Genomic DNA, 22,467 nt, shown 5'->3' on the forward strand with positions numbered 1-22,467 from the left:
ACCTTTTTTTAAATGAACTGTTCGAACGAACTGATTCGCGGAAATGAGTCAACTTTCCCAACACTGGAGAGCACGCAGCTACATTGAGGGACTCCACTAACACTATATGCGCAGAACAGCGCCATCTAGGTTCTTCACCGTTAATAACCCCAAGACAATTCTGTTTCTAAATAATATACGTTTAAAATGACAGTCTTTGATCAAGAGTCTTTCAGTTATTTTTTATTTTATTTTTTTAAATACACAACAAGGACTATATGTCTTTTTGACTGAAAATTTCTCGTTGAAATTGATTAAAGAGCTTTTCCTTAAACTTGTGGATATGTTTATGTTGTCTAGCCTCCTTGTGTAGGCTAGGCTAACTACATGAGAAAAGGGCAAAAAGTCATAAAAGCTTTATGAATTGTCGTTGCTACAAGTGATCACACCGTGCTGAGTGCACATACAGCAGAGCCTTTGTTCCCAAACAGCCTACACAATCCTAATCCATCTGTCCCACCAACCAACCCCCACTTCTTAGCTGCCCATTCATGCTGATCTAGGAAAGACGAGAATGTGACTTCCACCACCCTTCAGTCCCCAGGACATAGTTTCCTCTCACTGGGACCAATTACAAATGTTCCTTGTTGTACCTTTCCATGTAACTGCTTCACAGTTTTCCCTGCAGTCACTATACTGATAAACCAGTCCTCATAAACCGTGTCAAAAAATAAATAAGTTAATAATAGTGTGGACACAACAAGATTTCCTCAGGCTTCAAGTGCATTATAAAGAATTAAACCTATTACAGAACATTATCACCTGCAATATATGGGGACACTTCCAGAGCTTAAGTTATATATTAATGATTTTTGTTTCAATATTGTACATTCACAAATTGTTTAAATCCCTGACATGTTCCACAATTTTACTTTAATTTAATTGTTTTTAGCCATTAGTTTTTAAAGTAATATTTTATGAATGGCTTTATCTTTTTAGTTGTTTCTTGACACAAATCAAGACAATTTCAGAATGTCTCTTTATTTAATTTAAATTATAACATTAGCCTAAATCATCACCTCCTTATTTAAAGTAGCAGTATTTTAAGTATAGTATTTTATAGATACACCAGAAGAACAAGTTAGTCTTAATTCATCCATTATTTTAAGTAATAAAATATTAAAAACATTTAATAAATATTAGACACATTTTTTTTTTTAATCCAACTATTAACCCCTATTTGGTTAAGTGAGTGAAGTGAAGTGAGACAAGAAAAAACAAACATATTGTGTGAAAATGAAAGAAGGAAGCACTCTATATGGGTCTTTAACTACTAGCTATTGCAAATCACTTTTGCTGCTATTGAGGTGGGATACGGGTGAGGTTAGGGACAGGTCTGGTGGTATGGTATGGTTAGGTTTAAGGGTAAGGGAATAGTATTATTAGAGATGTATTTACTGAAATTAACTGCAGATGTAATTACATTCAAGTATTTTTGAATTTATTTAAAAAATATAATTACAAAGTAAAAACATATGCACACAATTAGTGCATTGTATCCAATGGCTTTTAAATGCCATTAAAGACATTTAAAGTGGGACCAGAAGCTAAAAAAAATAATAATAAAAAAATCCAAAATCATTCCTTGGACCTTTATTTTTGCATTTCTGTAGCCTGTTGCTTTTCCCCAGTACTCAAGAACCAGGGGGGTTTTGTATAAATTATTGTATATCATTAATGATTTCATACACTGACAGACAAACATTAAAATTAACTTAATGTGGAGAGATTACTTAGTGTACATTTTAATTATTTATTGTAGTGTTTTTGTTACGGTCCTGTGCTGGAGTGCCCTTGAGAGCCACCAGATGGCACTCCCCTGTTCATTGTCATTTTCATCTCGGACTTCATTACCCATAACCCACTGCCCGGACTTCAGCCATGATTAGTCGCTTTGTCTTGTACGCTGATTTCACGCAGCCGCCATTTTTAAATCGAAAGTGAGGCTCCGGTGGGAAGAACCCCGGAAGTAAAGATAAACAACAATGCCTTGGATTACCAACCTGAAGCTGCTGCCGCGATTTACACTATTGGATGTTAATATTCAATATAGGATATGTATATAGTTCATTCCTGCTTCTGTTTTAACATTCTGAATTATATATAAAAAAATTATTTTATTTATAAATTAATTTCACTGTATATAGTCTAAAGTATGAAAGAAATGTATGTACATTTTTAGAATTGACACAACATCATTAAACACAACAATACGCCATCGCATTCACGACTCTCCTGTGATTAAAGGCGACACTTCCGGTTTTCTTCCCACCGGAGCCTCGCTTTCGATTTCAAAATAACGGCTGCGTGAAATCAGCGTATTTCACCCTATTGATACCTTGGTTTCTGTCTCATTCATTGCTCAGTCTTCCTAATGTTGCACTGCTTTCCTAGCCTTTGTTTTCTGGTGGTTTGTTTTTTAGTGATTTGTTTCCTGGTGGTTTTTCTTTTTTCTTGTTCAGTTTGCCTGTGTTCTGGATATCATTGTTTGGACTGCCCACTCTGTGTTTGACTATTTGCCTGTTTTTGGACTTGATTGTGGATTACTCCTAATAAATACTGGTTTTTACTGGAGCAGTTCATGACAGTTAACATTTTTTGGTCAGATTCTAATGATTTCAACATTACAGAAAATACCACAACATGCATGTTGACATATGATACCTGTAATAATGACCTGTTAATTTCCACACGGATAATTTGCATGCCATAAATCCATGGAGACTGGGGCTTTTTATAACATCACCCTCATAAAATGGTGCGTCAGTGTAATTTCTGTATACAGATCTGGTGGGTTGTTATAGTGATCCAGATTGTAATATAGGATATGAAGAAAAATATAAAACCGACAGATGAGAGGAGAGTGACTAAAGTGCCAAGATATCCAGCCATTATACCTTTACAATTTACATTTACATTTTTTTTTTTAAATAAAAATTTCCTGTTCAATAACAATAACTTTTAGTTAAATGAATTAAGAATAAATTTTATCAGAATGAACAGTTAATTTCAACATTTATTAATACATTATTAAAATCAAAAGTTATATTTGTTAACGCATTAGTTAATGCACTGTGAAATAACATGAACAAACAATGAATGTATTTTTATTAATTAATATTAGAACAGATTAATAAATACTGCAACAAATGTTTTGCTCGTTGTTATATATTTAATACATTAACTAATGTTAATGAATAAGACCTTATTGTAAAGTGTTAAAAAAAAAAAAATTAAAAATGTTTTACTTACTGAAAATGTGTTTTCAAATTTATTTCTTTTTTAGATTAATTATACCAGGGTGATCTTGATGTTTGTTGGCTAATATTTGAGCTATGTACATGTGTACTAGAATGACTGTTCATTCAGGCATTGTTTTCTTTTCTTATGGGTTTTGTAAGTGGTAATGTGTGAATCTCAATGCATATATAGATATAATTGTATTATTTAGCAAGACACTAAATTGTGCAGCACAGTCAGCTCTGATAGTATACTAGAGATTAAGAACTCTTTCTTGTTTTTCTCAGTGGTCTTCTGTGCAGATAACAGTGTTGCGAACTTCACTGGAACAACTGCAATGATGTCTGTGAGCACTGAGTCTGACTCCACACACACAAGCCTGTTCTCTTCCTCCACATCCATGGATCTGTCCACTACACAGATTCAGCACAACAGCTCTGTCAGTGAACCCTCAGGAGAACCAGAAGGTTTAACATCAGGCCAGATTGTAGGTGTAGCTGAAGGATCCATTACTGGGGTTGCAGCACTGGGTACGTGATTGAAGTTTGCATATCTATGCACACAGTTTCTAATTTACTTGTGCACTATGTCCATGTGTAAGATTTTAAATCCAGACGTTCTCCTGAATGCAACAATACAGATTAGAGATCAGTAACCCATTAAGATGATGTTATTCTCAGTTCAAGCTCATACTGCATGTGAATCAAACCTATAGAGGGTTAATGTCCATGTTCTGCATGCATGTGTGATATCTTTCACATTATCAAAATTTTAAGTAGCCTAATATGAGGCAATTTTTATATGCAAATATGAATTGAACTGCCATCTTTAGGTAAACTGACCAGTTCGACTTAATAAAATAATACATGAATTAATAAAAATAAAACATGAATTATCTGCCATTTCTTAATAATTATTGTTTTATTTTATTTTATTATTATTATTATAGACCTATATTATTATTAGTTGTCATAGTTATTATAAAGGTTTTAACCATATAAAAAAAAACATACATTTATTTATTGATTGATTTATTGATTTATTAAATTATTATAAAAAATTATTATATTTAAACCCCCCTATATTATATAATCATAATAAAATGTATGTATTCAAAATATACACTGTATACATTTTGTAATACCAAATGATACGGCAAATGGCAAGCTAATACACCAGATGGTATTAATAACTACAAACTAAAATACCTGTTGCTCTTTAATTTACAGCACATGCACTTACGTGTACTAAGAAAATACAGGGTAATATAATGTAACTGGGCTAAGGTTATATTTAGGGGTATAGGTTCAGGGTTAGTACCAAGTTATTGCCCAGTTATTGTAATTACTATAATAAGTACACAGTATTTGCATGGCGAACAGGACTATAAATGACCAAAACCAAAAGTGCTACCAAAATACCTAATCAAAATACTTAATCCAGTGTCAAACTTTGAATTGTACAAATTTCAACTGTAAATGTAATTAGCATGATGTTTTTGCTCTGTCTAGGTGGAGGGATAAATGCTGAAGTACACTGTCAAACTGGGTGGCTAATTTGGCTCTAGCTTATCCCATTGTATTCCATCATAAAATAATCATGTTTTTAATACACAGTTTGCACACAATGTGCAACATTTGTATGTTTGTTTAGTCTCATGTACTGTATATATTTGTATATGTAGATCCTGTGTAGGTGTAGATCATCCCATTAACTATGAATACGAACGAATGTTTGAAACATCCAAATGAGTAATGATTGGATCAAAACCCTCCGCACGTACTAACCTAGAATACTGTCTAACAATTGATAGCTGCTCTCTCCAGTCTTCGTTGTCGAATAGCCATCATTTCACCGTCTATGTTAACTATTGACCCAATACAGTCCGGCTATGAGTAACACACGTCTAGCCAAAATAACCTTGAATTTGGTTACATGAAGTTTTTGGATATTCCATCATGTAAGCAAAGTAAACCGTGATTAAAGGTGTTTGGTTTCATTACTTCACTCATTTCATTTCTTTATCTAATTGATGATGAGTCTATTCTTGGGCGATGGTTTAGACGTCTATTACATTTTCACTGACAGCCCAAATTTTGCCTTGTTTTTGCCTAGACGTCTGAGCTGTGTTTGGACGGCTATTAGACATCTTTTAAACGCAAAATTGCTTGCTGGGTTAGGAACCTAGATGTGGTCTTTGATACCAATCTTTCATTTGAAAACCATGTTTCTAGCATTGGTAATACCGCATTCTTGCATCTTAAAAATATATCTAAATTACGACATATGCTTTCAATGAAAAATGCGGAAAAGTTAGTTCATGCGTTCATGACCTCAAGGCTAGATTATTGTAATGCTCTACTGGATGATTGCACTGCATGCTTAATAAACAAACTACAGCTGGTCCAAAACGCAGCAGCTCGAGTTCTTACCAGAACCAGGAAGTATGACCATATTAGCCCGGTTCTGTCAACACTGCATTGGCTCCCTATTAAACATTGTATACATTTTTAAATATGGCTGATTACTTACAAAGCACTAAATGGTTTAGCTCCCCAGTACTTGAGCGAGCTCTTAACGCATTATAGTCCTTCATGTCTACTGCGATCTCAAAATTCTGGCCAGTTGATAATATCAAAATCGACTGCGTGCGGTAGATCCTTCTCCTAGTTAGCACCAAAACTCTGGAACAGTCTTCCAAACATTGTCCGGGAAGCAGACACCCTCTGTCAGTTTAAATCTAGACTAAAAACACATCTCTTTAACCTGGCATAAACATAGAAAGTTATACATTCCTATTATTCAAATCAGTTAAATGATTATTAGGCTGCATAAATTAGGTCAGCCGGAACCAGGAACACTTCCTATAACACCCGATGTACTCATTACATCATAAGAAGAATAGCATCTATGCTTATGTTAGTCTTTCTCATTCCGAGGTTTACTGAAGTCAGCCGGGCCCGGGCCGTATCCAGACCAGATGGAGGACCTGTGCATCGCTGAAGTGTCAGCAGAGATTGTGTCACCTAGACTCTCCCCTGTGAAGGCCTCATCAACACGAGAGCCATCGGCACAGATCCTCAACAAACTCGTCTCCATACTGGCGAGATGACTCCGATCTTCAACCACATGGAACTGCATAATATTCTGATTGTTCCAATTCAATCTGACTTCTGACCTGTAATGCTGCCTGAATCATAACCATACACTGTTTGTTCATTGGCCAGAGGAGAACTGGCCCCTGACTGAGTCTGGTTTCTCACAAGGTTTTTTTTCTCTATTCTGCAACAAGTTTTGGTTCCTTGCCACTGTCGCCTTTTTCGCCTTCTTTCACCTTTGTTGCCATTGGCTTTTGGCTTACTTAGTTGGGGACATTAAATTGAACATTTAATTTAATATTCAACAATAATATTGATCTGCCTGCATTGACACCATTATATGAGAACTGAACTGAGCTAGACGATGACATCACGGTTTTCTCCAGAGCGGCTATAGGTCTATATAAAAATTAACTAAATTAGTAACTTTTTTACAACAAAAATGAAACATCACTGAACTTACTTAAGCTGAACTGTGATGCTATTTTCTTCTGGAAACAAACTTTGTTGCATTATTTTCCTGTTATCTCTGTAAAGCTGCTTTGAAACAATCTGTATTGTAAATAGCTCTATATAAATAAATGTGACTTGACTTGACATCTACAAAGTGTCACAAACAGTCCTTTTGAACAGTATAACAGTAATTTTACCATTTAGAATCTAACAAATCTATTTTTATGAAACTTTTCTCTTGAAGTTTGTTTTTATATTTGTGTCATATTTCCAAAACCCCTTTGTTTTGATCTATTGTTTTTATGATTTAATACAATAATTTTTACTTTCTCTATATTTGCGGAGTTGTCTTTTTTATGACATGGCCATGTGCAGCACTTGTACATTTATGATATGTCTATATTTCCTTTGTGTAAACCGAAGCAATTCTGAGTTTGCTTCCTGGGAAAACACAAAGCATTTTAAGGCTGTGTGTGTGTAACCATAGTGTTTGTGTGTTATGTTAGAATGAACTGATAAACAGTAGGCAGAAATATACATCAGAGTTTTCAGTCACACAGCAGGTAAAAGTGCTCTCTATCTCTCTCGCCATCAAACAGGACAGCACATCAAATATTTATCCTTCCCTCCAGCAACTGCTTTATAAACACTATCCAGTTCAATCCCACATGTTGAGAATTTCTGAATGCAGAGGAAGATAGAGATAGAGACAGTCCTGAATTGGCCCTGAACCACAATGCCAAATTTGTAAAGCTGATATTGATGTGTATGTGTGTATATATATATATATATATATATATATATATATATATATATATATATATAAAAAAAATCCAACTGCTTTTAACCAAGGCTCTCCCCAAGAAAGTGTCTAAATGCTTAAATACAGTATAACAGTATAAACCCTAATAAACTTTTTTTGTGTGTGAAATGTTTCTCTTGTGATCCTTAATGTGCTCGTGCTTCTAAGCATTAAAAAATGCTTACAACCTTGGTTTGAAATGTTGTTATAATGCAATAACCCTCATAGATCTTTAAGTGTGACCACTATGACACCATTAAGGGGATAATTAATTATGACCGGTATGATGTTTACTCTGGAAGATGTTACAAAACCCCTCTGACTGATATAAACTTTAATCTGGATTGACGGTGTCAAGGTCAGAGATTAGGAGTGTATATTTTAAGTGTATGGGTCAAGAAAAGGTCAGTTGGGTAAGAGCAGTTTGTCACTACCTCTGAGAGTAGGGTTGAGTTAATATTGGCACAGTCAGCTAGTGGAAGTGAGATAATTCTCTCCTTCTCACAAATTGAGTTCTTCTCCAACAGATAATCTGCATTAGCCTGGAAACCTAATCTGCAAAGGCACTGAGAGCAAGAGCACGCACACACACGCGCACGCATGCACGCACGCCCGCGCGCACACACACACGTTGGGTTTTCATGTTTTATGGGGACAGTCCATAGACATAATAATTGTTATATTGTACAAACTGTATATTCCATGTTTATGTTACCTATCCCTACCCCTAAACTTACCCTTCACAGAAAACATCACTTGGTATGATTTATAAGCTGTTTTCCTCATGTTCCCCAAGGATGCTCAGTGCCACAATAAGTAAGACTTATTGTTTCTCCACTTACAGGTCATTGTGAGCAGGAGCATTTGTGTGATAGAGTGAGGACTAATGTCACCCTCTAGTGACTACACTAGTATAGTGCATGGAAATGAGCTATGTGTCAAATTTATTTGATTTTATTTGTTCTGGGTCGTTTAATATAAATATTAATATAATACAAAAGCAAAATAAAAAAGTAAATACTTAAACATTTAAAATAAATGAATGAAAAATACAATAAAAAATGAATAAAATTTGATTACATTTAAAGTTATGTCTATATTAAATATTTTACACTGCTGTTCATACGTTCATACTACTGATGGGATGGTAAACTTTTAAAAATGTCTTTTAAAAGAAGTCTCTAATGCGCACCAAGGCTGCATTTATTTGATTGAATATACAGCAAAAACAGCAATATTAAATTTTATGCTGCGAAATATTATTTAAAAAAAAATCTATTTGAATATATTTGTTTATAAAATGTCATATAATATGTTAATTTATATGTTAATATAAAATGTTATTTATTCCTGTGATGGCAAAATTTTAAGATTTTAAGCATCTTTTTAAGATTTTAAGGATCATTACTCCAGTCTTCAGTGTCACATGATCCTTCAGAAATCATTCCAATATGCTGCTTTAGTGCTCAATAAACATTTCTTATAATTAATATCAGTGTTGATTATATTGTAATATTTTTTGTAGAAACAGTGATGCATTCTAGGATTCTTTGATGAATAAAAAAAGAAAAAAGAAAAAAAAAGAGCAGCATTTATTTTTTGATAGAAATCTCTTATGACATTATGTCTTTGTACTGTCATTTTCGATCAATATAATGCATCCCTGCTGAATAAAAGTATGAATTTATTTCAATCAATCAATCAATCAATCAATCAATCAATCAATCAATCAATCAATCAATCAATCAATCAATCAATCAATCAATCAATCAATCAATCAATCAATCAATCCCAAATATTATACATGTTTGCATAAGCAACTATAAGTAAATATATACATGTTTGCATAAGCAAACTAAAAGTAAATATGCATGTTTGCATAAGCAGTTTACTTTTAGTTGCTTATGCAAACATGTATAATTAATCAAAGTCTTGTTTAGCTATACTTGGTTTCAGTAGTCAAAGATTTCTATAATAAAAATATTGTTTGGGCGACACAATGTCATGATCCTAGTCTTATGGTCAAGTAAAAAGTCAAGTCATGATCCTGGTCTTATGGTCAAGTAAAAAGTCAAGTCAAGTAAAAAGTCAAGTCAAGTAAAAAGTCAAGTCAAGTCAAGTAAAAAGTCAAGTAAAAAGTCAAGTCAAGTAAAAAGTCAAGTCAAGTAAAGTCAAGTAAAAAGTCAAGTAAAAAGTCAAGTCAAGTAAAAAGTCAAGTCACCTTTATTTATATAGCGCTTTTTACAAAACAGATTGTTTCAAAGCAGCTTTATAGTGATAACAGGAAATTAATGCAACAGAGAATAATTATAATTGAAGTATAATTGTTCCTTTTGTTCCTATGTTCAGTTTCTATGTTGGGTTCTGATTTGTTGATTGGTTTCCTGTTCATTAGTCTTCATTGTTCCCAGGTGTGTCTTGATATATTGTTAGCCTTTGTGTACTTAAACCTCTGTGATTCCTGTGTGTGTTGTCAGGTCCTGTCCTTCATGGTTGTTTGTTGGCATGCTTTATTATTGTTTTCTGAGTTCATAGATGTTCTGCTCCTTGTGTTTTTGGTTATTTTGTTAATAAATGCTATTATGGCAATTGGATCCTACTCTCCTGCATTTTTAAAGCTCATTATTGCAGAAAATGTGACCAAGGACAAGGGAAAATACTGGGGTTAAAAACACAAGATTATGAGGCATTGACAAGGGACAGGTGAAGGTGATTTATTTTCATGGAAACTAACAATAATGACTATAGGAACAAACGTGGTAACAAGGAACACCAGAACAAAGGGGACAGAAAACACTTTAACTTAAAAGTCCTTAATAAAAAAGGGAAACCCAGGCAGACTTTCTTATTTGGTGAATGGATTCCAATCACCAATGGCACCAATCAGTAAACACAGGCTCTGCAGTAGTAATTTTCAGCCAGGGATATGAGATATGCAAGCAGACTGCAAATAATTTGAGTGTACACACTGTTGTATTGTATGCCATCCTGATAGCTTTAGTATTCATGGGTTTCATCAGGTCCCTTTCCACAGGTGTATAAAATCAAGCACCTAGATTATGAATGCAGACTGCTTTGTGCTTGATTAATACACCTGTGGAAAGGGACCTGATGAAACCCATGAATAGGTTGAACAGAGTAAACTAGACAAAGTTCTTATTCGTAGTGATTCAGTCTCTGCTTTGTGTAGTCTGCCAGAAATAATCATGAGTTATTTTATGAAATAATGAGTTGGTGTTGTGGAAAGCAAAAGGGGAAACAGAAGAGAGGAAACAACCATGAACAGATTAAGAATATGACACAGTAAATTAAATAGCACACTCAATACCATATTATGGGGAAACATCCAACTGGATTCTGTGAGGATTGTCAAACCCCAGAAACAGTAGAGCATGTGATTGTTAATTGCAGAAAATATGAAACAGAGAGAGAGGACATGATTAAAAATATGGAAAGTATAGGGCTAACTGGGCGTGGGCTATGACATACTGGAATGTAGTGGAAGAAAACAAGGAGGGGAATATCTGATCTGCTTTCTAATAATTACAGGACTAATGACAAGGACTTTACATATTGCTGTGTGTAGGAGTTAGTTAACTCCTGAAGATGGCAGTAGTGCAACATAAAGGATGCAAGCTACGATTAAAACTCAAGAAGAAGAAGAAGAAGAAGAAAAAGAAGAAGAAGAAGGGGATCGTGACCATGATCGTGACACACAGCTTACCCACTGGCACATCTTATCACATTCTGTTTTTTAGGCCATTTCTGTAGCACTATAATTCATGATCACTATATGCATATTCTAATGAAGTAATGCAGACAATTCACGATTACTCATGTAGACATCTGCTTTTATTCATATTTACTTCTTTTAAAAAGCAAAGAGCTCTTGATATGAGTTACACTACAGTCACATTTCAGACACAATATTACCACTCATTTAAAATCTCTCGGTAGAAAAAAACATTGTCTGGTTCAAGCACAATAATAAGCTACATTCACAACATTCACTTCATAAATAAAGAAATAATACATAAAGGCGCACAGCACACACACATATACACATACATACGCCCTCCTGGTGGCTTCCTGTTTAATGAAGACTCATTCTCAAATTAAACTGAATATTGTAGTCCCTGACAAACATATTAAGGCCTCTTTCAAATCTGGTATTGCCCCTGGAGGAAAACATTGAGTCCGCAAATGCCTAAAGAGGGAATCATTCTTCTGGAGATGGATTTCCATGGACCCTTTTCACATTTCCGGGGTTCTCAGAAGCGAAAGGCATCATGGTTGGGTAAACTTCTATAGTGGTGAACGTTCCCATTTGCTCCAATACCAAAAGAAAAATCCATGATAGCATTTCTATGACTTTCCAAATGATTAGAAATGTTGCCGTTACTCCCTCGATTGTTGTATTAGAAACACCCTCGAAACAGCTTTAACCAGTTTTCTGTAATTCAATGCCAAGGTAATATAACACAAAGTATAGTGTTATACATGTACGAAAAAACAAAAAAACTAAAAAATTTAAATATAAAAAATGTATGATGTTCATTCATAACTGTGTAATTGTCTCATCACCATCAATGAAAAGGGTCCAAGGTTTTTCTTTTCGGTTTTACATCTTCCGGCCACCAAGGGGCAGTCATACAATCTTCTCTGTAATGGTGAGGGTTTTTGGGAAAGGGCACAGTCATGCATTAGTGTTAAACTAAGCCCTTCCGATGTGCATATTCTGTTGAAAATAAGCAAATCAAGCAAAGCAGAGACAAAGCTTGAAGAAACATATTTGCTCGAACAAGTAAACAATCCATTGAACAATCCAAGAATCATTTACACTGTTGACCTATATGGTTCCTCAGCAAGATGACCTCTTGTTTAAATTAGTAGTAATTAGTATGAAATTGAGTAAAACATTGAACTCATGTTAATAAATTAAATAAAGGATGGGGATTGTTTGAGTCGTGGTGACTGCTTGTAGACCCGGACGGCTCCAGTTACACAGTGCATAGAGTCCTACAGTATCAGTCTGGAGACTGACACGTACACACACAAATACACAAATACACACACACACACACACACACACACACACACACACACACACACACACACACACACACACACACACACACACACACACACACACACACACACACACACACACACACACACACACACACACACACACACACACACACACACACACACACACACACACACACACACACAGTCCTGCTCATTCAAGAGAGGTAGTAGTTCATGTTTCTCTGTCTGTCTTTGTCCGTTTCAGTTTGTTAAATCCATCCCCAGAGCAGCAGCCTCTTTCAAGGGGAGTGATGGATGGAGGAGCCCTTACGGTGAAGCTCAATCTGGGCTTGGAATAAAACTCATCCCAGGCTTCATTCCACTTCACAAGCCACGACCATAATTTAATTCCAGTGTGTCTTTGGCCTTGGTTAATAGGCCTGGGATAGAGTCCCATAGTCCTCCAAGCATGTAGACCTTGACCAATATGTAGTTCAACAGCAGCAAAAGGGTTTATTTTATCCAAGGCTTGTCCGTTTCATTATCACATGCGTGAAGAGGTCGCCGATTCATAGAACAGCACATATGCATCGCTGCTGCGCACCTGGCTGGATGACATGGGGCTCACCCTGAAATAGAAATGATTTATTTTAAACGTTTTTTAAATTGTAATAATAATATTTCACAATGTTACTTATTTCATTGTATTTTTTTAAGTCAAATATATATATGTTAATAACAAAATATATGTTAAACAAAAATAATAATATAATATAATATAATATAATATAATATAATATAATATAATATAATATAATATAATATCTAAAGACTTCTAAAGTAACTTAAATGTCCAAATACTTTTTGTAGTCACTGCACATACTAATTACATTATAGCCTAGAATGCTGTTAAATACAGATCTATGTTAGGTAAATAAATAAGATTAAAATAGTAATGCACATGCTTAGTTGGGTCATTCCAACAATTTGGTGGATTATGGACCGAGCAGGTTTGTAGAAAACATTTTTACGATTCAATTATTCTTAAGTCTTGTCAGAGGGAGAAAATGTCATTCTATCATAAATACACACTGGTCAAGCTCAGGCTAATATAACATAATAATTTTCACATTAACATTCTATGGCATTTGTCAATCCTGTTATAGGACATGTTTACAATGCAATGTGTAACAGGGTGGACGTTTAATAAGCTAATAAAGTCTATTACTAGCTAGGAAAGAACAACATGCTAGCAAAGGAAGAATTTAGGAATCTATAAATAAAAAATAAAAAACATTTTCATGTCCAGTATAAATTGACACAACAGGATGGACATGTTTTACACTTATATGTCACCTAAAATTGAGGAAAAGAGAGAAAAGTTTAAGATTGATTCTTACTTTGTTCTTAGAGTTCCTCCAAAAAATGATGTTACTTCTAGCAAGACAATATTTAGGGTATACTCTTAAGATTTTAAAGGGCAAATAGCACCAATGTAACAGGATGGAGTGGAGGTTGAGGGACATAAACTAATTTAATGGTTTTACACATTAAAATATGTATAACAATACATTTTATTTTATGTCAGAGAGAATAAGTAAATATATTTAGAATTGTAGTAATTTAGAAATATAAATGTAAACTTTTTCCAAAGTGAAGTTGAGAAAGCGTGAATCAGGATATGGGAATTTGTCTGACAAGAGCTGCAAAACAATATTCTTAGGTACTAATCATTATGAAATTGGGCATATCTATGCATGGAAAACCATGTAGCAGTAAAGTTAAACAACATTTTATGTATAATATGCAGTATTGTTTCATAGGGACATAAAATCCACCAAACTGTAGGAATAACTCTGTTATAATCTTACTGCACAAACCTCTTTTTTTTTTTAGACATTTTGTCATGTCTAATTACCTGGAGTCATTGTACGTGTACCATTCTCCTGTACAGGGACTACGGCAATATGCTGTATAATGGCCACCCAAAGATGTACCAGTGTGATTGGACACAGCATACAGATTATAGACTGCATTTACTGTGAGTAGAGAGCAGGAAAGATAGAAGAGAAGAGAAACAACAACAATTAAACACAATTATCCTGGAGCTACATTAAAAACTGTATTGCTCAAACAACTGTACAGAATACAGGTGTCATAAATGATGATGCAGAACTCACCACTGTTATCAGAGGCAAATTCCCTAAGGTCCAGCTCTTTGAGGGGGAAGTTTACAAAGGTGGAGAGTTTGCTGGTTCTCACACGACACTCAGAGAAACGCTTCAGATCTGAGATAGTTATGAGTCAAGGGCAAACTAATACATGCTTTTTATCCAATCCATAACTTAATGATGTTACGTATTTAATTCATCAATACATGATAGTAATAAAGAATGCAATTCTTCGTATTGTGGTTTTGTTTAAAAAGGATACGAAGCACCAAGATTTTAGGAAATTTCTGAATGGTAAATTTTTTTGTGCATTTCCTTCTGGATTTACATCTGTGGCATGTCTGCATGAAAAAAGACAGGTTAGGATATGTATAATATATATATATATATATATATATATATATATATATATATATATACACTACATTACTTAACTAACTACATTAACATGAAATAACAATAAAAATACTTTGAAAACATTTCTTAATCTCAGTTAACGTTAATTTCAACTTTTACAAATACATTATTACAATTAAAAGTGATCTGTTTGTATTACTTAATGGACCAATTGACAACAACAATTTGTATTTTTATTAACTAAAGTTAACGAAGATTAAGAAATACTGTAACAAATGTGTTGCTCATTGTTAGTTGATGCATTAACTGGGACCTTATTGTAAGGTGTTACCATATACTGTATATATACTGTATATATATATATAAATACTTTTTAAACCAGAAAAAAAGTTATGATGTAAAATAAATAAGAAATTATTTATATCCTGCATTTGCTGTAACTCATCAAATAAGTAGATGTACGACACTGATCACTTAAACTCCTTACTACATACAGTCAAATGTTCTTAAATTAGTCAAATGTACTTACTGGTCTCTCATTTCCATCTAGCACATCCTCCTTGGTGAAAAGTCGAAGACAATCGATCAAACTCACTTCTCCTGAAGTCTAAGAAAAAACAAAAAAAACAACAACAACAAAATGAAACACACACGTTTACACAAACATGCTGCCATGTCAATAATTTAGTATTTGAGTGTGACAGTCTTTATATTAACCTTATTGATAGGCAAGGACAGATCCCAGAACGGATCAAACACAGTTGAGCAGAAGCCACACTCGCTGCACGTCAATGAGCTTTTCAACTGACCAACAAACAGATCTGTGAAGAAAACCCCCCCCACTTTATAACCAGAGCAGGGAACACACACACACGACTGTAGCCGTTGCTAATATAGCAGGTCAACTCACCGACTACTTTGCTGTCCTCACTCTCCAGGTACTTGTTCCACATTCTCTTGCCTTTCTCGTCATCCCTGTAGATAAAACACATTTAATTTAAGACTCCAGACAGACTTCTCACTATTACTTTCAGATTGCAACAGTTAAACCACACACCACAGGTGATTCATCTGTTAGATCAATCACCACATCATATTACATCATATTTCAGCACAAAACCGAAACAAAGCAGTATTAATATGTTCCCAGAGCGAGGCCAATCCTGTCTAAATCTGTATAGAAATACATTATTAGCTTTCCTGAGGCCATGGCTAAAATTTCAGTGCAGAGATTATTCTTCCGGGGACTCTAAACCAAAACCTAATGAGCTCCCTTGACCCCCGTACAGAAACCTTCTATGCAAGCATCAACTTCATGCTCCACACAAATTTTGAACAGTTTCTTTTAAAATACAGGAAAAACAGTGATAATGAGAGACATTATTACAATTTAAAATAGTTTTTTATTAAGAAAATTAGATGCTCAAGAAACATTTCTTATTACTATCAACGATGAACAGTTGTGCTGCTTAATATTTTTGTAGAAACCATGATACATTTGTCCTGGATTTTCTGATGAATAGACAGTTCAAATGAAAGGCATTTCTTTAAAATATACACTTTTTTTGCAGAGCTTACATGGCGCAATGCATTCTGGGATCGCCTTCAAGGTGAACGATACACGAGATGCTGCCTTAGAATTTGTCTAAAATGAGGTCTTATAAGTTGGCTTATAAATAATTCTTATAAAGAATCTTATTGTCTTATTGTCTTAGTCTTATTGTCTAAATTTGAAACATCTTAGCTTTAAACCATTGCTAATTTTGAAACCAGAAACATTGCTATTTTTGAAACAACAAACATGCATGATGGGAGGGTTTTTAGAACTTGCTTGGTGTATCTACGTACGAGAAGTGATCAAAGTCCTCCATGCTGGTTCTGGGTTTCACTATCACTCTGTTTACTTCGTTATGGAGCCCATCCAGGAGAAACCGCAAGAACTCCTGAGCATCCTGCTGACTACACCACAGAAAACAGAAGGGAAAGAAAGTATATTTTAAAGGCCGAGTTTCAGCTAATTCAAAACTACATACTGAAGAAAACAAGTAAAATATGATGTTAGCATAATACAAAATGTTTTACTGTAGCTGTAACTTACTTGTAACCAACGAATCGAGGGGCATATTTCTGGATCTGCATTTTGAAGTCAGAAGGGCTGATGGCCTCACTGCTAGCGGATGTCCAAAGAGTCTGAGTGAGCTTGGCAAACTCTGAAAACAGAAACACACACATTCTGTAGGCAGACATTTGACTAAGACACAGGACCCAAGGCTGCCTGGTATGCATGATAAAAACGAATGCTCTACTATATGAACTGGTAAATGCGTCTCTTACCCTCCATTAGCGCAGCTTTGGCCCTGCAGTTGTTGTTGAGGTCAGTGCGGTGCGAGTTACGCAGACAGTAGTCCCTCAGGTCATGAGTGTTGCTTAGACATTGTAGAATGGAGTTCATGAAGCACTGCAGAGACACATTCAACAAAAGGCGAATTAGATGGTTACTACGTAAACATAGTTTGCATTCCACTGAAATATTTAAAGTCATAACAAAACAGAAGTAGCAACAGATCTTTTTTTGTGTTTTCTGACATACACCCACGTGTAACGGATTATTGAAAAAGATCCAAAATTACAAAGTCATTTTTAAAAATGAAACGTATACATGTATGAACTGCATTTGCAAAATAGATCATGTGTATGTCGACTTTAAGGAACAGTGCACACAAAAACATAGACATATTCAGTTCTTCAAAACATCTTTTATGTTCCACAGATGGAAGTCTTTGAGTTTGCATTGGCATAAAGGCGAGTAAATATTGACAGAATCTTTTTTTTTTTTTTGCATGAACTATACTAAATGGAATCATACTGAGAAATACTTACAGTATTTCCTAGATTCCTGAGGCCCACCAGACCCTGAGCATTCTTTGAGTTCTGCAAGAGAAAAACAGCAAAAGGGTTAGTGAGCTTTCTAAGATAACCATTGAATCCAATGACACTTGAGTCATACCAAAATTTTTTTTTTATAAATTTAAATATGACTAAAGCACATGACTCACTCAGGCCACATCATTTGTTTGGCACAGATACTGACAGTGAAGTCAAAGTGCATGTTTAAGAAGAGAATTAATAGAGACTTTAAGAGTTATTTTCATTGCATGCATGCCACACATTTTTTTATTAAAAGTGTTTCTGATGATATAAAATTACATAACAGCCTACTGTACTGTACTGTACTGTACTGTATAATGAGTCTATATGGTATTATATTTCAGTATTATTATATAGTTTTGAGGACAAATGTGTGTGAGCTAACTAAAGCGTTCTCTCTGGGTTATTAAATGGCATGTTAGCAGATTTAGACAGAGACCCCTGCTGTTGAAGACTTGACACAAACAAATTATGCCCATCTGCCACACCACAACAAAAATGACTTTAAGTAATGTATTCAACGAGGGATGAATCATCACTGTTTGGTCAAATTTACCGTAATGATATATTCAAATCTTGCAGAGCAAACTGTTTCACCAATCAAAATTCAGACAGCTGGGAATGATTAATGATGATGATGATTTCACATGTTTGATATTCTCGACATAAGTGCTTAGCCTGTTGACCATGACATAACACGGAGCGCTCCAGAGAACACGAACAATGCGTCAAGCAGTTTCTCAGTATGAATCTCACGCATGAAACTGACACACTCCGAATCAGTGATATCAAGGCCTGGAATAGCAGTGCTCATTCTCATGTGCGTCATTCACTGATTGCAGTGTTAACTATGTGATGTTACAATAATGACTGCGATGCTCGGCAGAACTCCTCAAAGTTCCAAATTTGCAAACATCCCCTCGGACAGGTAATTTGTGAGTGTTTGAGAAAGTGTGTGTGTGACTGAGATTCAAATTTAAAAGTCCATCATTTAAAAGTAAAAAATTGTGGTATTGATATGCTTTCTACAGATGAGTCACTGACTGTACAGTGTGTGACAGAACTGTATAGCATGTTGAGTGTATCACATATTTTACACTGATGTGATGGTTGTTCACACTATGCAAAAATTCAATAACAATCCATCCATACACACATATGCAGAGTAGAGGCATAAATCTCACAAACCAATTACAATTTTATAAAATAAGAGGTGAACTGCTATCACAAAAAAAAACATATAAATGCTATAATTTAAAGGGATACTTCACCGCTGGAAAGATGAATGTGTATTTAAATTGGGTCATTTATGTAGTAGAAATGTGAAATTATTTTCGAAGTTGGAGCCTTCTAGACTGAGAAAAGCCAGAAAATTGTAAAGAATGTAAGAATGCACTTGCTTCGCTGCCCTACGAGGCCACTCCCAAGCCACGCCTACCGGTTATGGAGGGCAGTATCGGAAGAAATGATACAACTAGGCTACTAGTTGACTAGAAACTGAAAAGACGCCGTTTTATCGTGAGTCTCTGTGACGAGTTATGTTCGGACAGATCAGAATACACTTCAATTAAAAGTAATGAAGTGCACCAATCAAACACCTTCTATTAGCATCTCTGAGGAGGACAGACACATCAGGTTCAAACATGTTCAGCTGTGACTTATCCCAGGAGTTTTTCTCTTATTCATATATTCATCCAAACATCTGATGAGCTTTCTCTTCCCCAAACAAAATGAGAGAGGGGGAACAGATGGTCCAAGGCCTCACTCCACTGCTGAGCCGGTCTCTGGCTTTCACACCCAGCTCTTAAACCAAACAGATTGGTATGACAACAGCCAGCACCCAGAAGCAGCCATGGGTACGGCAAGCGTAAGGAGTTCTGCCTCGAAAGCGACTGGGTAACAAGAGGGCAGCGGGATTTCACATTGGCTGTCTCTTCAAAGATCTTCGAAGTGCTGCGAGCTAATTGGCTGGCACGAGTTAAAAGCGAGTGAGAAGGAACACTGTGTCCTGACCTTAGTTTCTGGAAGCCATGGCTGTCACCAACATAAGAACTCAATGTGCTCCGATGCCAAAAGGCTGGTCACATGCACATACTGAGACACATTTTATTCAAGCAGACTCCAGAGGTTAAGTTCTTTAATACCTTAATGTGTATTTATGAATCTATTCAACATCCTTTATTTGTGTCCTTGATTATTTTAGACACATTTGTAAACAGTTTATAGCAGGTCAAATTTGTCCCATATTTCAGTGCATACTGTTCAAAAATAAAGGACACATTTGGGACAAGTTGGGACACCTGGAAGGAACTGTCTCATCAGAAATGGGACATGGTTGCCGTAACTTAATCTAAACCAATGTTGATGATAAGCCACACCATTTCATTTCACTGTTATCTTGAAAATGATTGACAATCTAGATGGGCAGGATAGAGATTTTGTGTAAGGTCACAGGCGTGTGAAGAACAGGACCTTTGGCAATTCTTGGAATGTAATCGCTAGATACACAGATAACACACATTCCTTCAGAAAGGCATGGCTTACTTAGGAGTCCATTTGTTCCTGAATATTACATAATGTTATGTTCTGATTTTTGTTGCATAACAAACACTGGTTACACTGGGTAATGTGGTCATCATCACTCCAATAATTTATGTTAAGCCCCTTGAACTGTGTTGTTGTAAAATACTGCAAATAAGGCTTAAGGTTTTCCCATCATTAAAAGCCACATATAACCGTTTTAAATGGATTCTTAATCTTATGGATTATTCGCTGCCATTAACTGTTTCTGTTTCTGTATAATGGGTTTTCAAACTAGGGGTTTGTACATTTCTTGGGGGTCCACTGAACATTTCAGAGAAAATAAAGGTGACTTACATTTACATTTATGCATTTGGCAGACGCTTTTATCCAAAGCGACTTGCATTGCGTTATCCTATACATTTATATATAGGTATGTGCAATCCCCTGGGATCGAACCCACAACCTTGCGTTCTTAACGCAATGCTCTTACCACTGAGCTACAGGAAATTAATTATTATTAATCTATTTACAGCCATAGTTTTAACACTAATCATATAATGTGTGTGTGTATATATATATATATATATATATATATATATATATATATATAATTTATGTAAAACATTATTTATTTATAAGTTTTCATCTCTCCTTCCTTGCAACATTCCTTCGAGTACCATTTTTCAGTACCATTTTACATCTAACAGTAACTCTATTGGGTAAAAATGTTAATAAAAGGTTAATATTTTCAAGATATTTTAATCATTTCTTTTTACTCATACATAAAAATGTAAAGCTGTCATCATTTAAAAGGGAAACAGCATATTGGGGGTCGTTGGCAGTAATAGGCCTATCTATGTGCTGTATTTACAACATGACATCAACATTTGTTTAACATATGGAATCTAGCTCAGTACTGAGTCATCTTAGTATGAATGTGTAACACAGCACAAATCGGGCACAGAAAAACAGACGTAAACATCCAAACAATTTGCCTTTCTGAGCTATATAGCCCTTAGTAATTTAGAAAGATCAACAAACATATTTACAGCACAAGGAGGTGGTGACATGCCTCTAGTTATGTAGCCTGAACTAGGTCTGCATCACAGATGACTCAATATCATCCGTTTTAATTTACACTCTAATTAACAGTGCTTAAGTGGTTTCCTGACTCCTCATGAATATGCGCGACGCAACAGCTGCGCAGGTAGATGGCGTCAGTCGATCAACGCAAAGCCACTTAAGCCAGCGGCTTAAAACGCAACTAAACAATGACCGGAGTTACGTAACAGTCCTCGCTTCGAACATTCACATTATTTGTATATTATTGGCAGTGATTCCGACGCGACAAACGTAAAGCTTCCGTATGAAGCAGCATTATGAGTTTGAAAACACACTGAAGTAAAAGCTAACATGTCAGGACGCGAGAACGCTGGTTACTTGGCAAGGTCAGAGATAGCAGCCAGCATCTGTACATGCGCTTCTGTTGGGACACATTGGGGAACAAGTCTGCAAGACTCAAATACTTTAAATGCTAATACAAGAAATGCGCATATTTCTAATGTGAGTGTGGCTTGTTCCCTAAACGGTAAACCTTAAAAACACAGGGTGGATATACTACCATATTAGATCTAATGGACTGAATTTAACGTAGGCTATATATATATATATATATATATATATATATATATATATATATATATATATATATAATTATTATTTTTTTTTATTTTTTTTTCAGAATACAATTATTTCAGTTGTCTTCATATGAGCAAAGATGGCATGCAACTGTAGCTTATTGTTCAGGTAGCCTACGTCTTATAAT

The 22,467-nt window shown here is 35.1% G+C and overlaps 2 protein-coding genes across 6 annotated transcripts in view; one reads left to right on the forward strand and one right to left on the reverse strand.

Annotated features, from left to right (window-relative positions):
* Positions 1-1,981: 1,981 nt before the first annotated feature.
* On the forward strand, positions 1,982-7,626 carry LOC309499503 (uncharacterized protein). Its single transcript, XM_082170753.1, has 3 exons — positions 1,982-2,097; positions 3,567-3,809; positions 6,219-7,626. Exons 1-3 carry the CDS (start codon positions 2,025-2,027, stop codon positions 6,389-6,391), a joined length of 489 nt encoding a protein of 162 aa, XP_082026879.1. The 5' UTR covers positions 1,982-2,024; the 3' UTR covers positions 6,392-7,626.
* A 3,840-nt stretch (positions 7,627-11,466) lies between these two features.
* The window catches only part of usp2b (ubiquitin specific peptidase 2b), a 47,940-nt gene continuing 36,939 nt past the window's right edge, over positions 11,467-22,467 (reverse strand). For 2 of the 5 annotated variants that reach the window (XM_082171483.1, XM_082171479.1), the window contains exons 2-12: positions 18,072-18,122; positions 17,526-17,649; positions 17,290-17,401; positions 17,019-17,150; positions 16,102-16,166; positions 15,909-16,012; positions 15,721-15,798; positions 15,097-15,175; positions 14,844-14,951; positions 14,582-14,702; positions 11,467-13,292 (exon numbers count right to left, since the gene is read on the reverse strand). In XM_082171483.1, coding sequence (XP_082027609.1) covers positions 13,208-13,292; positions 14,582-14,702; positions 14,844-14,951; positions 15,097-15,175; positions 15,721-15,798; positions 15,909-16,012; positions 16,102-16,166; positions 17,019-17,150; positions 17,290-17,401; positions 17,526-17,643 — 1,002 coding nt within the window. In that variant the 5' untranslated portion in view covers positions 17,644-17,649; positions 18,072-18,122 and the 3' untranslated portion in view covers positions 11,467-13,207. Of the gene's footprint in view, positions 13,293-14,543; positions 14,703-14,843; positions 14,952-15,096; positions 15,176-15,720; positions 15,799-15,908; positions 16,013-16,101; positions 16,167-17,018; positions 17,151-17,289; positions 17,402-17,525; positions 17,650-18,071; positions 18,123-22,467 lie in introns of all 5 variants that reach the window. The other 3 variants (XM_082171481.1, XM_082171482.1, XM_082171480.1) reach the window with 3 other exon arrangements.

The sequence above is a fragment of the Leuciscus leuciscus genome (genome assembly GCF_965113295.1).
Source record: "Leuciscus leuciscus genome assembly, chromosome: 5".
Taxonomy (NCBI): Eukaryota; Metazoa; Chordata; class Actinopteri; order Cypriniformes; family Leuciscidae; genus Leuciscus; species Leuciscus leuciscus.